We start from the raw sequence: 18,366 nt of genomic DNA on the forward strand, positions 1-18,366 counted from the left end.
TCTATAGTACAGTTAGCCTATAGTACAGGTTGCATACAGAACAGGTGACCTGTAGTACAGCTGGCATGCAGTACAAGTGGCATGCACTACAGATATCTTACACCATAGGTGGCCTATAGTACAGATAGCTTTTAGTGTAGGTGCTGTAAAGTACGGCTGGTCTGTAGTACAGGTGGCATACACTACAGGTGACCTTTTGAACAGGTGGACTGTAGCATAGGTGGCCTACAGTACAGGTGAACTGTAGTACAGGTGGTGTAAAGTAAAAGTGGCCTACAATGCAGGTGAACTGTTTTGCAAATGGTATAAAGTACAGGTGGTGTGTAGTACAGGTGGCATTCAGTACAAGTGACCTGTAGTACATGGGATGTAAAGTACAAGTGGCCTGTAGTACAAACTACCTATAGTATAGGTGTTTTCACATCCATGTGATACAAGAGCATATTGAAAACTAGTATGTGTTCTGGCATTGTCCTAATGTTGATAGTGTGTTCAACTTCAAGCATTGCCCCCAATGTATAGTATGGGTTTCAGCATAGTCCCCAGTGTTAAGTTTGTATTTCAGCATTGCCCACAATGTTGAGTGTGTGTTCCAGTAACCCAACCCACCCCCCTCCTCCCCCTCATGTTAAGTTTGTGTCTCAACATTGCCCTCAGTGTTAAGTGTGTTTTCAAGCATTGCCGGATGTTAGGTGTGTGCTCCAGCATTGCCCACAATATTGAGTGTGTGTTCCAGTAACCCACCCCGCCCCTCATGTTGAATGTGTGATCAAGCATTGCCCATAATGTTGAGTGTGTGTTCAAGCATTGCCCCTGATGTTGAATGAGTGTTCAAGCATTGCCCCTAATGTTGAATGAGTGTTCCAACATTGCTCCTAATGTTGCATTAGTGTGTAAGCATTGTCCCTACTGTTGAATGTTTGTTCCAGCATTGGCCCCAATGTTGAATGAGTGTCCCAGCATTGCCCCTAATGTTGAATGAGTGTCCCAGCATTGCCCCTACTGTTGAATGAGTTTCCCAACATTGCCCCTAATGTTGAATTAGTGTTCAAGCATTGCCCCTAGTGTTGATTGTGTGTTACAACATTGCCCCTAATGTTGAATGAGTGTCCCAACATTGCCCCTAATGTTGAATTAGTGTTCAATCATTGCCCCAAGTGTTGATTGTGTGTTACAACATTGCCCCTAATGTTGAATGAGTGTCCCAGCACTTGCCCTTATGTTGAATGTGTGTTCCAGCATTGCTGAGGCTGTGGGTGAGTCAAGTGACAGTGATGAGGATCTGCTGACTCACAGGGTCAGGACACAAGATGAGGAGGTGAATATACCCGTCCGAAAGGATCACTGCTGCTACCAAGCAAAGGGTGGCACTGTAGTCATATGCAACACAAATCTTGATGTAAACCTAGGATATGCCGACTGAGATCGTAAGTTATTAGTCTGTCACATAGCTGTCAACCCTCAGAGCTCCCAGTGCTTGATCTTTTTGGAAAGCCAGGTGCCAGGTCCAGGGCGAAGCCATGATAGAGGGACACTGGGGATGAAGCACCCTCCGAAAATGTTTTTTAGGCATTTTCGTTGCTCATCTTGGCATGCTACTCCTCGCTTAAAACTGGTTTATAGCCTCTACTTCCCTGTGCACTGAGCATTGCGCTAATACTAACACCCAGAAACACATACCCAGTTATATATTAATTTCCAGACAATTCGGATGACATTTATCACATATTTACTTCGGTTTAATTATATTAAACATTAAACAATTTTGGGGGGTCAAATTTCTCAATGTGTGAGATTTTGGTACCTGCGTGTGAGTGTGTGACATGAGGCTCAAATGCATGAGAGTTGACAGGTATGCTGTCAGCACCATACACTTTTGAATATTTAAGACTCATGTTGATATTTTGTGGTATAGATAAATAGTTGAAGAATTTTGTTGACATCATTAGGTCATCCAAATGACACTCCATTTGATAGAGATTTCTTTTTATTTTCTAATTGATTATAAGACAAAAATATTATGGATGTCACTTCCCCTTAATTGTATACACCAGCTGTGTTGGGCTTTTCCTTTCCAGTTCGTCAGGTAAATGTTATGTAATTAATTGTTACTTCTTTTGTGTTACGTGCTGACTGAAAGTGGAATCAGATGGTTACAGTCTTGATTAGTATTGTATTACTGTACCCAGCATAAGTTTGTTGATAATGTATTACTGTACCCAGCATACGTTTGTTGATAATGTATTACTGTACCCAGCATACGTTTGTTGATAATGTATTACTGTACCCAGCATACGTTTGTTGATAATGTATTACTGTACCCAGCATAAGTTTGTTGATAATGTATTACTGTACCCAGCATAAGTTTGTTGATAATGTATTACTGTACCCAGCATACGTTTGTTGATAATGTATTACTGTACCCAGCATACGTTTGTTGATAATGTATTACTGTACCCAGCATACGTTTGTTGATAATGTATTACTGTACCCAGCATACATTTGTTGATAATGTATTACTGTACCCAGCATAAGTTTGTTGATAATGTATTACTGTACCCAGCATAAGTTTGTTGATAATGTATTACTGTACCCAGCATACGTTTGTTGATAATGTATTACTGTACCCAGCATACGTTTGTTGATAATGTATTACTGTACCCAGCATAAGTTTGTTGATAATGTATAACTGTACCCAGCATAAGTTTGTTGATAATGTATTACTGTACCCGGCATGAGTTTGGAACTACAATCACTTGCTCACTCATATTTCAGGAAGATGAAGAGAGGGAATACCTTGCATGGCTCAAAGGTCAGAAGAAGACGTTGAAGTCACACCAAGCCGTGAAGGAGGACCTGGTGAGATTTTACATGAATGCTACTTGTATCAACTACTGCATATGTTTCAGGTGAAGTACTTGCCTGATCACTTCATTTGATAAGGATGAACATATGTGCTTTTAGATTTAATGGAAACAGGTTTCTCACCAATGTCAGGTACCGTCAAGTCTTGTTAATCCAACCACCATTTATCTAACAATTTGCTTAATCTGACACTTTTGTTGGTGACAAATGAAATGACGTAACTTAGTCTGAGTTACTGAATCTGACATCCTTGTTAATCTGACAGCTTGCAGTGCAATGGATGATATTGGATTAAAGAGACTTGACTATACAGTGGATGCCCTCTAAACCAGCATGCATTGAGACTGGTGAAATATGCTGGTATACGTGTGTACCGGTTTAGCTACCTTTTCCCTTTCCAACCTGAGAATGATATTCCATGTGTCATAAATACAACTGAATAACGTGTATATTTTTGTCATATTCTTTATTCATTAATAAAGATAACATTAAATAATACAACACAACATTAAATAATACTTGTGTATAATTTATGACTTGAAAAAATAATTAGCCTGCTGTTTCTTTGATTTCATTTCAAGAGCATAAACCTTAGCCATGCTGTGTTGTTAGTACACATTCCACTAATCTTCAAAGCCATCTTCACAATGACACTTTGAATGACTCACAAATCGGGAGATGCCAGTTAATTTAATTTGCCATGTGCCGCTCACCAATTTACCTCACCTACTTATGCTTAACCACTGTACTTAACTGTAATCCACTATATTGATAATACACATTCAGCCAATCAACAGGCGAGCCAAGATAGCAGATGCTGGTTTTGTTTAACTACTGTGCAGACAGTATTGTGCCAAAGGACAGAGTATGCTGAATCCGGATTAGAGGGCATGCAAATGATCATAAATTAAATGTCTTCTGTTGGGACCAAATTCTAGTGCTGATATTGAAAACATGCTGGATTTTAGGGATGCAGGTTTTGAGGATTTCCACTGTATTCTAATGTAGTTTTGTTCACTGCAACAATTGTTGGTGCTCAGTGCAGGGTAGCACTGGTGAAGAATTGAACGATGTTCTTACCTTCTGTTTCTTGACAACATAATTCACAAGCTGCTTTGTTGTTCAGGAACCTCTGAGGAAGTACTGGAATGATCCCAAACTGGATGAGGGGGAGAAGTTCTTGAAGGACTTCATCCTGAACAAGAGATACGTTGACAAGGATGCAGAGAGGTAAAACTCAGGAACATGGATGTAGATTGGTAGAGCATCATGAAACTGGGGAAATTAGATGTAGATTGGTAGAGCATAGTGAAGCTGGAGGACATAGACCTAGATTGATAGGGTATATATAAGCTCATGGACATAGATGTAGATTGGTAGAGCATATTGGAGCTGGGGAGCATAAATGTTGATTGGTAGAGCATGTATAAGCTCATGGACATAGATGTAGATTGTAGAGCATGTATAAGCTCATGGACATAGATGTAGATTGTAGAGCATGTATAAGCTCATGGACATAGATGTAGATTGTAGAGCATGTATAAGCTCATGGACATAGATGTAGATTGTAGAGCATGTATAAGCTCATGGACATAGATGTAGATTGTAGAGCATGTATAAGCTGAGGGACATAGATGTAGATTGTAGAGCATGTATAAGCTGAGGAATGGTGATGTAGATCAGTAGATGTTGTACCGGGAAGGCTGTAATGTATTATTCTGTTTTCCCGGGAGAGCTAATTAGTAGTACTGCCAAAGCTAAAGATAAGGTGCCAGGAAGCATAATCCATATCGGTAGCAGAGAGAATTCTTTTCAAAACATTGTTATGATCTTTGCTTTTTTTAACGTTAGACTTCAACTTTAACGTCTTTATTTTCATAAATCACCATCGGTGGTACAAGAGCAAAGAATATATAATATTAACAAATGTTCATAAACATAAACATGCGCCATGATGATGTATCACAATTTATACAAGTGAGAGGTGAATAGTGAAAAACATTTGCTATGCTTAATATTGACAGGCGACATGACCTTGTTAGGCGTTGATAAATTGGCCCAATTGTGGTATTTTTAGGGGATGAGTGATTTTCTGTTGGAATTGAGTCATATACGTTTAACAAGATAATTGAATTCCTCGCCAACTAAATTAGTCACAAACTAAATTAGTAGCCAACTAAACAGAACATGCCGAGGAATTTATATATATTTCAGATAAACCAATTTTGTCTAATAAATGTTTATTTTTCCTTAACCTGACTCATGCTTAATTGCTTACTCTCTTCTTCCTGGCAAAGATAGTGGAACATCTAAAATCCCTTGAAGTTCCCTTCTAAAAGAAGTGTACGTAAAATCACACTCAGCCATGTATTACCTCCCTTGCCTACCACATGGTCAGCTAACCACCATGACCTCACTTCCTTCCTATCGCCCGTCGATGGCAACTGGAGGCACCTGGGGTCCCGTATATGGCGATAAGTTTTTCATTCCTTTGGTGTTTCTAACTAAATTTGTGTTACATGTGTTTTTTGACTTGTATATGTTTATTATTATTGTATAATTTGTGATTCTTGTGCCTTTTTCTAACACGTCTTTCATCAACTGAGACTTAGTGTTTTCAGTGCAAGTTATGGCTGTCGGCGGTTGACCCGCATGTACTTTGGCCGGCATGTAAACCTTTATGTTCTGCTCATACTCATTTAAAATTTTGCATTAAATTGTCTGAAGCAGAATTCTTATTATATCTACGGTCTGTTCACAGACATGCTAGAGATAAGCTACGTCGGCTCACATTATGTCTAATCTAGTGAAATTGAATCGGGTAACCGATTTTATCCAGTGAGATGCCAGCCGTATCTCTGAGATTGTGTCCAGGACTCAGAAGAAACCAGGGCCAAGAAAATTAAATCATCAAAGTCAAAGTCTTCATCTGTAAGATCATCGCAGAATCATCCCTCATTGTTGAAGAACGTCAATTTTTTTTACAAGTCTCCATTGATGATACGGAGGGAAGACATCAGTCGCATGTCGACTGCAACCTCGGGCATAGTAGACAACTCTTCAACACAGTCGTCAATGCACACGCCGCATGCATTTGATGCAGGCGCCTTCATGCAACAATTCACAACGTAGATGATGAACTTATGGAGCGACGATTAGAAGAGGAAAGACGATTGCACTTGTCGACGGTGTCGACTGCGATTCAGTGAAACCATTCATCTAGACATGCACTCACTTCTGAGGATGAAGAGGAGGTGCACGCTTTAGAAGATCCAGGTCCCGGTCAGGTCACAGCACAGAGAAGGATATACCCATGCCAAGTGAGTGCACTCACACAAGTAGTTATACTTGGGGGAGTGACGTCACACGCTCATGTGAGTGCACTTCTGGATGGACTCGTCAGCGGAGAAGGTCTCATTCAGTCTCCCCTATTCATAGAAGTCATATGCAGTCACCCTTCGGACTTTGCACTCAATGCAGCTGTTCAATGCAGACGCCTGCATCCAACATGAGCCTGATAAGGTCTTCGTCAGCAGCCTCAGTCATCACAGCAGACACCTCTATAAGTCAGCCGTGACTGCAGTCAAAGCAGTCGTTTGACGCAGATCTTTTTATGCAACATGAGTTTGGAAGTCATGTTGAAGAAGGACGAAGACTACAATCTTCAAGTACATCAACTGCTGCACCATGTGAGCACTCAACTAGTTACACTCAACGTTACATCTACAATCTGATTGGTCCCGAGAGACAACGCTCTGCAAAGAAAGCCGGTGATGTCACATCTACAATCTGATTTGTCTTTGAGAGACAGCGCCCTGCGCAGAATGTGGTGTTATTGTTCCAGTATCAGGAAGTTGTCGGTGACTTTCAACGCTGGAAAGATGTCGACTACACTCTAGATTAACAGTTTACAGCATCATTTGATTCGTCAGGCAGCATAGAGGTCTTCTAACAGCAGACTCAATGTGGCCTGTCACAAGGCTTGCAGCAGTGAATGACAGCTCCTGGACAGGCAACCAGCTATGAATGGACTTCCTGCAAATGTCAACACACTCGTAATGAATAGTATTGATGATCTGGAAACGAAGAATGACGTATCTTCAAGGCATACATGTTCTTCATAAGAGAAGTCAACTCAGTCTACAGTCTACAGGACTTCATTATCAGGCTACTAGCTCAGTTCGGATGGAATGTGAATCTAAATTCCTCAGGATTTGATTCATCACTGCATAGAAATACACCGCTGTCCCAGAGAATCGGTCAAGTTGATGTTAGAACCAGTTCTGCTCTCTCCGCTACCATTACGACAGTGTCAGTGTCTACTCGGTCTGCTCACGTCTCCTCAGGATATGACCAGAAGAAGACGCCTACAATTATGTCTATGACAGCGATTCCTGAGTCACGGTTTCATGTCTTGACCAGTTTACGATGCTGGACAACTTGAAACCATCTGGTGCCCATCTAAACAAGGAGTAGCAGCAGGATTCTGGAAGACAGAAGATCTAACTCTTCCCATCAACCAGTTGGAGAAGAAAGTGGTGATCCATGCTATCCATCACTGGATGACAACACTGAGAGACAAGCTACTGATGATCCACACAGACAATTTAACAGTGGCTTTCTACTGAAAACAAGCAAGGCTCAATGAGATAGCCATCTCTACTACACATGTTGTTTCAACTTTTCGACATGGTCGACAGTCTGAATCTCCAAGTACAAGCATGTCACATACCAGGAGTCTCGTCCTCTTCGTCCATCACCAACAGAGTGGATGCTGAGAGGGGTATTAATTAATCAGACAGATGTTTGGATCACTTATTTGCAACAAGATTCCACAAACAGAGTACAAACTTTAGATAGAAAGGTATCACCGGTACCAGATCCATTAGCCTGGGCAACAGACGCTCTCAGCATCCCATGGGAAGGACTAAAATGCATTCGCGTTTTCCCTTCCAGTGCTGCTACCAAAAGTCATAGAGAAAATAAACACACGAAGAGGCTACAACTGACTTTGGTAGCACCTTACTGGATAACAAGTCTTTGGTTTCCAACACTCATAGAGGACTTACGACAACCAACACTACAACTACCAGATTGGGAAAATCTTCTCCTCCGTCCCCACACGAAACAGGCACACAGCAACCCATCTGCGTTCCGACTTTACGTGTGGAATGTATCAAAATCTGTTTAAAACACAGAGGATACTTGACAAGAGCAGTTACCTTAGCCTTACGGAATTACACTCACACCCTTTATGATGACAAGTGGAAGCGGTTTCAGACATACTCCAAGAAGAAAGGCTTCACGGTGATGAAGGCAACATGTGCGCAGATGGCAGAATATTTATGTCACCTACGACATTCCAGAGGTCTGAAAGGTTCTACATTATCTTCATACTTGACAGCTCTCAGCTCAGTTGTCACCATGGAAACGGGGACCTAGCGGACTAAAATACCAGAGTCACTTGCCTTGGTACACTCGTTCAAGTTGGAAGATCAGCATCGTAGATTTAGAGCTCCAGCATGGGATCTAAACATCGTATTCCAAAATCTCACAAGTGATGCGTACGAGCCGCTTGACTGAACCTCATTTGAACTGCTAACTCAGAAGACGCTGTTTTTACTTGCCTTGGCTACAGCTGCATGAATGTCAGAAATTCATGCTCGAGACTTCAACCACATGAGCTTTGATCGAAGTCATCTGGGTCTACGATGGGATTTTACTGGAACCTCCACGAGCCTCCAACACACATGAAGTCAGAGTCTTGGCCTCTACACTAGCGCTACATGGGAATTGCTCGTTATCAACTATAATGGAGGCTGCTTTTGGAAGTCAAACGCGGTGTTTGCCAACAACTACCTATAAGACATAGCCACGAAGGACATCTCTGGCATTCATCAGTTTGGGCCTCTTGTCGCTGCTCAGCAACTAACAGTTCCCTGACGACGCTGACTTAACTCACCCGATTTATCACGTGACTTGTGGAAACCAGATACTCTGCAGACTATATTGGTGGAAAGTCTATGCGCATGTCTTGGACAGACTAGCATCAGTGATTATGACCTTGTATTCATTATGAAGATAATTAATATGAAGAAAGGTCGCAACTAGCTTTGATTGTTATATCGTGATAATTAGTGATAATTAGTTGCATCAGAAACTAACAAGACATAAGCTGTTAGTGCCATCACATACCAGTCAACGAAGCTCTTTCAACTGGATGTGATTCACCCCCAAAAAACTGAATTATCGCCATTACAAGTTCCCATTATGGGGGGGGGAATTATTGGATGTAATTTACAACAGACAGCAGAATCCAGCGTGGTCTGACCCACCACCGTTTCCGTCAGATTCTGTAAGCAATTAAGTATGAGTCAGGATAAGGAAAAATATGTAATTTTCTGAATAAAATTTGATATTTTATACTTATCCTGACTCATGGCGATAGCCCTCATAGACACGTGTTCTCGTGTCGGGCGATTAAGGGTGAGAGTGAAGTATCATAGTGGTCAGCTGACCATGTGGAGGGAAAGGGAGGTAATACATGGTGTCATTTTACATCCGCTTCTTTTAGAAAGGAACTTCAAGGGATTTCACGTGTTCGCCAGGAAGAAGAGAGTAAGCAATTAAGCATGAGTTGGGATAAGTATAAAATATCAATTTTATTCAGAAAATTACATTGTGGAGTGTAACCAAAGGTACGCCGCAGGATGTTGTGCGTAGTCATGGCTAATACATTGGTATAAAACGCAAGGTAGTTTGATCATCTAAGCAGATGTAAGTTTATGCCAAAAGGACGAACATGCTGACATGGATTCGTATATCTAATGGGACTTTACCAAATTCGCCATAAACCGTAAAGTTTGTTGGGCATTTCAGAGACCACCACTAGATCATCAAGGTTGCACTGTCTGAACTTCTCAAATTGTCTTAAACTCGAAGACAGACAGACAGAAATGGTATTTACCATAGATAATGACAATTTAATGTCAAATTCAATCTAATGTATAATGAAGAATAGAGGAGAAAATGTGGTAATAACTTTAGATATATTGTTATATGTGCCAAAATTAAAGAGTGCCCTCGTTGATCCTGTTTTCTTTGTAATTTCTCAGAGCCTCTGAGTGAGGCATGCCACGTTCATTCATCCATAACATTGCGTTGAAAGTACTGCAAAGGCTATGCTCACTGAACCGAGAAGCATCACGATTTTAGCCTTCATGCCCATGAACCGATCAGTACAACGTACCAGAATATTACCATGGACCAGTTCACAAATGTTGGTGTTGGTATCAAATGATGTCCTGTTTGTCTGCTACCCTTAGGATTCCTACCTACGACGAGATTGTGGATGACAGTGATGACATCTCTGACGAGGAATATATTGAAATGCAGGAGAAGTTTGAGAGGAAGTACAATTTTCGTTTTGAAGAACCGGGCGCTGATGATGTGAGTATTTAGTGGATGTGTGTCATGGTTTTAACAGTCTGGGCCAAACAATTGTCTCAGTTTGTAGAACGTGTTATCTGGTAATTTTTACATTAAAAGCTGGCTTATTATTTCTGTTATATAACAGCAAGAAAATCTATTGACTTCTACCTCTACGGAAATGCCTTACCTTAAGTGCTGTTTTAGATGGCTTGTTTGGTTGAAGCTAGGGCTGAGAACTGCAGAGCTATCATCACAAAGGTGTTTTTTCTTCACAGCTTGTGAGCAGAGGTCGGGTATATATCATGTTTTTCATCACGATGTTTGTCATATTATGACAAAACCTTTATCAACTGTCACAGATTAAGAGTTTTCCAAGGAATATCGATGATTCGGTGAGGAGAAAGGACAACAAGAGAGCTGATCAGAGAGTGGCTAAGAAAAACAGGAAGAAGGAGGTGAGATATCAACTTTCTTTAATCAAAGGTACCTCAAAGACTGACATCTTCATGTCCTCAAATAAATAATCATGGATCTTTACTGAAATATGGTTATTCCATCAGTGGTCATGTATGATTCAGTATTCAAATGGTGATTCGGACAAAAGTACATTTTTAAGATTATCTTGATGTTTGGGACTGGTTCCTGCATGCTTATGAATTAACTTAAGTTTCATAAAGCAATTGAATATCTACATTATACACATTTCTGCTGCTTGAATGACTAAAAACTGTCAGCAAATGTTTTATTAATGGTCTTATTGCAAGAATTATCCCCCTTACAGGAGAAGAATCAGCGACTTGATGAGCTAAAACAACTGAAGAAGATGAAGCGTCAGGAGATTGAGCAAAAGATTGAACATCTACGTGAGATCACTGGGAACAAGGACATTGGCTTCAGTTCTGCCGACCTGGAGGGTGACTTTGACCCCGAGGAACATGATCGTATGATGCAGGTATGTGGGATTAGAGTGAGTTTAGTTTTGTGCCACACTCGGCAATATTCTAGCTATATGACTGCGTTCTGTAAATATCAAATCTGGACAATCCAGTGATCAATAGTTTCAGCATAAGTCTATGCAACTGTGAACCAATGAAATGGGTTCACCAAGTCAGTGAGCCAGACCACCCGATCCCATCAGTCGCCTTTTCTGACAAGCATGGGCTGCTGAAGATCAAATTTACTCTGTATCTTCATGAATCTGTGAGATCAGATGTACTTCACTGTATTAGGAATGAATGCTCTGTTTCGACTAGCAGAGAAATACCATGATTCAAATATTGTCCCCGTGTACATATTTACTGCATAAATATTTTCAAAAAAATAATTGACAGAGGAAAGAAAATACAAGCTGATGTGCAAGTTGAAAGCAAATTGTACTTTTTGTTGACTGAGTCATTAGGTTGTGCATTTGTTGCAGCAATACTTCGCCGATGAGTACTACGGGGATGGAGAGGGTGAGGAGATGAAACCACCATGCTCCATGGAGGACGAGGATCTCCAGACAGGTGACGTAAATACTGTTATCCATAGGGGGGTTCAAGGTCAGAGAAGGTCACCAGGATCTCCTGTTATAAAACTACATCATTCACATAGGGTTTAAGAGCTTATGGTCTAGTTGATTCCATGCCAATGTTGCTTTAGGGTGGGGTTCATTGAATCATGCTTTCAGACATGGAGGAGATGTAGGAACTGATGTTTTGGAGGTTAACCTTTTGTGACACCTGAAATGAGCCTACTGCAGTAGTTGTGGTCAAATGAGTAACATCGGCACTTTTGTTGGTGTGGTGATGATGAATGGTGCCTTTTTTTCTGAAGTAGGAATGGCATTTGTCGCTGGGAAACTGATGTGTTTCTCAAAAGTTAAATATGAGTAAAAGAAATATGCCTAAATTTCTGACACAATTTGAGACTGTGAGGGAAAACTGTAAATGAAACGTTTCGGTAACTTCAGTGTTTATCATACAACATTCCTACATGCACATGAAGTGATGTTGGCAGATCTTGTTTTGTGTTGACAGACAACTGGGACTACTGGACCGGGGAGGAGGAGAACAAGGACGAGCTGTACGCTGATGACCCAGGCTTTGTGGTAGGCTTGTTTGTACCCTGGATACACTTGGCATGGTTGGGAGAGGGTTTCATGCTGTTCATGAAGGCACCATTCGGAGCCCAGTAATAGAGTGAGTGAGTGAATTGAGTTTTACACCGCACTCAGCAATATTCCAGCTATATGGCGACGATCTGTAAATAATCGAATCTGAATCAGATAATCCAGTCATCAACAACATGAGCATCGATCTGCGCAATTGGGAACCGATGACATGTGTCAACCAAGTCAGCAAGCCTGACCACCCGATCCCGTTAGTCACCTCTTACGACATGAGTCGCCTTTTATGGCAAGCATGCAGTAATAGAAGGCACAGCACATGCAGAGATGGATCCTGCAAGATGGAACATGCCAGAAACCAGGTCATGGATTCAAACACAGTTGGTGCAGGTTACGTTGCTAGGTTTATCACACGCTCATGGGTTTGATCGAAATTGTACATGTGTACATACTGCTTTTATAGTCCATATCCTGTCTATCACAGTTACATGAAATTGACACCATTGTTTCCAGTAGGCAAGTGACACAGCTCTCTGAAGAATCAGTAGACTAATCCTGAGTGTTTCATGTTATTAGGGGCTTCACAACTGCTAGAGGCTTGTGCTGCTTTTATTGTCTGTAGTCTACAGTTTATGTTTGTCTGTCTGATGATACTCTTTTGCCTGTCATATCTGATGTTCTTTGTCTATTGTCCTATGTCTTGTTGTCACCTGTTGACAGATGGATGCCGATTATGATCCAAGTCAAGACACAAGGTCAGAAAGGAAGAAGAAAAAGAAGAAAAGCAAATTAGCACAAGCTCTTTCTAAGGAGAAACCTGTCTTCAACCCAGGTAGACACTGAAACCATGCTTTACATTCCTGCCCAGTCTGTGGAAATAAGACATAACATTTCTACAGGACAAAATGTTAATACTGTTGAAGGTTTCCGTCTGTCATTAATATATGACATGGCCTTACTGTTTTCATTAATATACGACATGGCCTTACTGTTTTCATTAATATACGACATGGCCTTACTGTTTTCATTAATATACGACATGGCCTTACTGTTTTCATTAATATACGACATGGCCTTACTGTTTTCATTAACATATGACACGGCCTTACTGTTTTCATTAATATACGACATGGCCTTACTGTTTTCATTAATATACGACATGGCCTTACTGTTTTCATTAATATACGACATGGCCTTACTGTTTTCATTAACATATGACACGGCCTTACTGTTTTCATAAATATATGACATGGCCTTACTGTTTTCATTAATATACGACATGGCCTTACTGTTTTCATTAATATACGACACGGCCTTACTGTTTTCATTAATATATGACATGGCCTTACTGTTTTCATTAATATACGACATGGCCTTACTGTTTTCATTAATATATAACACGGACGTACTGTTTTCATTAATATATGACACGGCCTTACTGTTTTCATTAATATATGACACGGCCTTACTGTTTTCATTAATATACGACATGGCCTTACTGTTTTCATTAATATATGACATGGCCTTACTGTTTTCATTAATATATGACATGGCCTTACTGTTTTCATTAATATACGACACGGCCTTACTGTTTTCATTAATATATGACATGGCCTTACTGTTTTCGTTAATATACGACATGGCCTTACTGTTTTCATTAATATATGACACGGACGTACTGTTTTCATTAATATATGACACGGCCTTACTGTTTTCATTAATATACGACATGGACGTACTGTTTTCATAAATATACGACACGGCCTTACTGTTTTCATTAACATATGACACGGCCTTACTGTTTTCATTAACATATGACACGGCCTTACTGTTTTCATTAATATATGACACGGCCTTACTGTTTTCATTAATATACGACGCGGCCTTACTCTGTTCAATAATATATGACACGGCCTTACTGTTTTCATTAGTATATGACACGGCCTTACTGTTTTCATTTCCAGTGATTACCAACTCCACTTGATGAATGTTTAAAATAAAGGTTGAATGTCTAAGATAAAGTTTGAATGTTTAAAGGTCACATGCAACCAAAAAATCAAACATAATTTAAACACTTGTATCACTTATTCATGACATATAATATACATTGCTGCTTGTAAAAAGACAAATAAACAAAATTATAAGCGTACAATCGCGATTCAAAAGTGCACTATTTTGTACTTGGGCTTACTTCCCCCGAAACGAAGCCCTCGGGAGACCGACCCCAGTCATAGTGGGTGGATATGCACTCAAATGTAACGACGGCTTCCGATTGGCTGTTTCATTCGCTGATATGCTGAGGGTTCATTGTGTGTACAGAAAGATGATCCGTTTGGTGGGCATTTTAGAAGTATAGCCAGTCACAAGAAAGTAAGATTCTTTATGGATAACAACTTCTTTTTGTGTACTTGATGCGTCGTTTCAGTATGGATTCATATAATGTTGTCAAACAAAATCATATACACTAAAAGAAGTCGTTATCCATGAAGAATGTATATAGAGATGTTGGGTTTGGAAAATACATGTTCTCTGAATTTGCGCTCAATCCAATAAAAAATCATGTCAGTAGAGATGGTAAACTACTGCGTGGCTGGAATCTGTCATTCGTCCAAGTACAAAGCAGGACTTGAAACTGACAAGAGTTTGCACCAGTTTCCGTCAGATCCAGTCATCCGAAAAAAAATGAATGTAGCTTGTTTGCAACCCACAGACATAAAAACATGTCATGTGTATCACACGTGCCTAATTACATAATGTGGCAGACACGGGACTCGGGTGCACGAGTCACAAATCAACTTATTTTCTTTATGTCGTATAGTCTGATAGGTGTTAAGTTCAAAATGCACGTGGTCAATGATTGAAGCTGTGTACTGCATGTTGTCTTTAGTAGACAGGCAGACAGACATATAGGTGTGAATAAACCAGACACTGAGCTTTCTCTGTGACAGAGACTGCTTACCACAATCAACAAGATGTTTTACGTAACGAGTAGATTATTTACTTGTTTGTGTATACAACCAAGATCAGACTACTGCTCACGACCTCAGATGCTGGGCATGCATACTGTTTCAAGCTCCGCGAACCTATTCACTGCGCATGCGTTATGGACGCAGCGCAGCACAGGTGTTGAAACCAGTTTTCCCCCCAGCGCTGGGGGGAATTTAGTGAAACGTTTGAACTCGGATTTCGCGGGCTTTTTTTTCATCGCGTTTTCTTCAACTTTATAGGTTGAATTGGCATTTTTTATGATTTGTTTCGGTAAGTGCATACCGAAAAGTTCCAGAATCTGCAAAGTTGTGTTTTACGTTGCATGTGACCTTTAAGATAAAGGGTGAATGCCTAAAATAATAGGTGAATGTTTAAAATAAAGGTTGAATGTCTAAAATAAAGGATGAATGTTTAAAATAAACGTTAAATGTTTAAAATGAAGAATGAATGTTTAAAATAAAAGTTGAATGTCTAATACAAAGGTGGAATGTTTAAAATAAAGGGTGAATGTCTAACATAAAGGTTGAATGTTTAAAATGTTTAAGTTAGAGGATGAATGTTTCATATAAAGGATTTATGTTTAAGAGTCTGTCATGTGTATTTTCAATTGCAGATGACAAGTCATTTGAGCAGTATATTGACGAATACTACAAACTTGACTATGAAGATATGATTGGAGACATGCCATGTAGATTCAAGTATCGGAAAGTGATGGCTAATGACTTTGGCCTCAGCGTCGATGAGGTAGATACATATTGTCTGAGTGTCATATCTTTGTTAATGTAGGATAAAGTCAGTAGTTAGGTCAGTGTGTGTTCATGAGATTATTCTCAAAGGGGAGGCCAAATCAGAAATACAGGTGTAAGAGGAGGAAAACCAAGTTCTATTGGTAGTCAGCTTCTTTATTGTTTGTGCAACCTACATCAAAACAGCGCACCCATTGCAATAAAGAAGTTGACTGTCCCTGAAACTTGGTTTTACTTCATCTATACAACTTGGGGAGGTCATTATAAATACTCAGGGAGGTCATTAAAAACAATTAGAAATCATTGGACCATGTTGTTATTTTCAAATGTATGGAGCATTAAAACACACAGCCCCTTCCCCCTTGTAATAAACAAGGGTCTCAAAGGACAGATACCCCATCTCAATGTGCAGGGTTTTTGTGTTTCTGATTTGTGGAATTGGAAGCTATCAGAACATTACTGGAAAGATTGACAAGCTCTGTGATTGAATTCTGCATTCTGTTTTGTCTACAGATTCTAACATGTCGAGACAAAGAGTTGAACTCATGGGTGTCAGTTAAGAAGATGAGTCAATACAGGTGTGTAAATATGTATGATCTGTGGTCAAAATAGGTGGCAAACATGTACAGGTACACAGAGGCAGGGAGACATGAACATTTGAGCAATACAGAGGTGGGGAGACCTACAGAAGACCTACATGTACAGTTATAAAAATGTAGAGGTGGGAGACATACAGGCAGGAATGACATGTTCAGGCAGGCGAGATATGTAGTGTTTTACACATGTACATGTGTAAAAACATGCAGGTAGGAAGCAACATACAGGTGATGATGACTGTACAGGTTCAGATGATACAGAAGACATGAACATGTGGGAAATAAGTAAACATGCATAGGTAGGGAAGGTGTACAGGTGGAACTTTCAGACTGTGCAACATTATGATTTATTGTTCCAGGAGTGAAGAGGAGGAGAAACGAGACCTGTCTGTATATAGACATCGGGCTGCCACCAAGAAGAAGACCAACATCTTGACCTCACTGCAAGAAAGGTAACATAAGATTCAGCACTCGTTCAAGACGTTTTTTTACACATTTATGATGAAATGTAGCATGGATGAAAAACTACACAGTGGTTAACACAGCTGACAGTGACACTCAGTTTTTAATACTGTTGCATGGTGGTGATGAATGGCACCTGATGAAGGAGCAAGCATATGCTAATTGTTAGTGAATGAAGAAGTAGGCATCCATAAATCTTGCATTCCTTCTTTTTGTGTGTGTTTTTTGTATGTATGGTCGCCATCTTGGTTACCTTGGCGAGACAGCTGTGAGAATGGTTCGCAGACATGTGGGTGCACAGCCGGACACATGTGTTCAGGATCGAGTGCTTCTTTGCATATGCAGGCGCCACAATTCTGAACGTGCCTCAGGTACATTTATGATGGCATCATGATGAAATAAGGCTACCATTGAACATGTTTTGATGGAGTACTGACTGTTTTTCAGTGTGAAAAAGGAACCCGCCAGTCCCAAACCCAGCACCAGCTCCACAACAGGAAGTGCCCAGACCACAAATCAGTCAAAGAAGAAGAAGAAAAAGAAGAAGAAAAGTGGCAGTGGCCAGGTGTATGTCAGAAATGAAGTAGACTCTCTGAGTGACACAGTAAAGGAGGAGGATGTTCCTGCTCATGGGAAGAAGAAAGGAGCCGACAGAAAGGTTGCTGCTAACGGTGAAGCAGACTTTATCAGTAGCATTAACACAGGAAAAGGGGAGGATCATGCAGATGGTCCTTCCGATAGGAAAAAGAAAAAGAAAAAGAGGAAGAGAACTGAGGAAGTGGCCTCCTCCCAAGGTGACCACAACAGTGCAGAAACACATAGTTCAAATAAAAGCAAGAAAGCCAAGTTGGACAGTGGTGTGCTTGATACAAAGGGCACATCCACTGAAGACGGTAAGGAACATTGTGAACAGTCACAGAAGAAACAGAAAAACAAGAAAGAAAAGAAAAAGAACTTTGGAATGTCAGATGACAGGTTGAAGGCATATGGTATTGATCCCAAAAAGATCAGATTCATGAAAACAGACAATTTTAAGAAGGAAAAACAGAAATAAGATGTTCAGAATTTGTACATATGAAATATAAAAAAAATGTACAATCATAAGGTTTCTTTTGTCTGTCATGGTGATAATCCTGTTACTTTACTTTGAACTCAGGGTATATCTGCATTT

The 18,366-nt window shown here is 40.2% G+C and overlaps 1 protein-coding gene across 2 annotated transcripts in view; it reads left to right on the top strand.

The window, feature by feature from the left end:
• LOC137290513 (protein KRI1 homolog) overlaps nucleotides 1–18,296 on the top strand; it is a 26,233-nt gene extending 7,937 nt beyond the window's left edge. For both annotated transcript variants that reach the window (XM_067821497.1, XM_067821498.1), the window contains exons 6-18: nucleotides 1,240–1,318; nucleotides 2,776–2,859; nucleotides 3,992–4,095; nucleotides 10,191–10,314; nucleotides 10,656–10,751; nucleotides 11,078–11,248; nucleotides 11,714–11,801; nucleotides 12,315–12,385; nucleotides 13,124–13,235; nucleotides 16,005–16,135; nucleotides 16,651–16,715; nucleotides 17,093–17,185; nucleotides 17,643–18,296. In XM_067821497.1, the coding sequence (XP_067677598.1) occupies nucleotides 1,240–1,318; nucleotides 2,776–2,859; nucleotides 3,992–4,095; nucleotides 10,191–10,314; nucleotides 10,656–10,751; nucleotides 11,078–11,248; nucleotides 11,714–11,801; nucleotides 12,315–12,385; nucleotides 13,124–13,235; nucleotides 16,005–16,135; nucleotides 16,651–16,715; nucleotides 17,093–17,185; nucleotides 17,643–18,249 (1,825 nt within the window). In that variant the 3' untranslated portion in view covers nucleotides 18,250–18,296. The remainder of the gene's footprint in view (nucleotides 1–1,239; nucleotides 1,319–2,775; nucleotides 2,860–3,991; nucleotides 4,096–10,190; nucleotides 10,315–10,655; nucleotides 10,752–11,077; nucleotides 11,249–11,713; nucleotides 11,802–12,314; nucleotides 12,386–13,123; nucleotides 13,236–16,004; nucleotides 16,136–16,650; nucleotides 16,716–17,092; nucleotides 17,186–17,642) is intronic.
• The last annotated feature ends 70 nt before the right edge of the window (nucleotides 18,297–18,366 follow it).

The sequence above is a fragment of the Haliotis asinina genome, chromosome 7 (assembly GCF_037392515.1).
Source record: "Haliotis asinina isolate JCU_RB_2024 chromosome 7, JCU_Hal_asi_v2, whole genome shotgun sequence".
NCBI lineage: Eukaryota > Metazoa > Mollusca > Gastropoda > Lepetellida > Haliotidae > Haliotis > Haliotis asinina.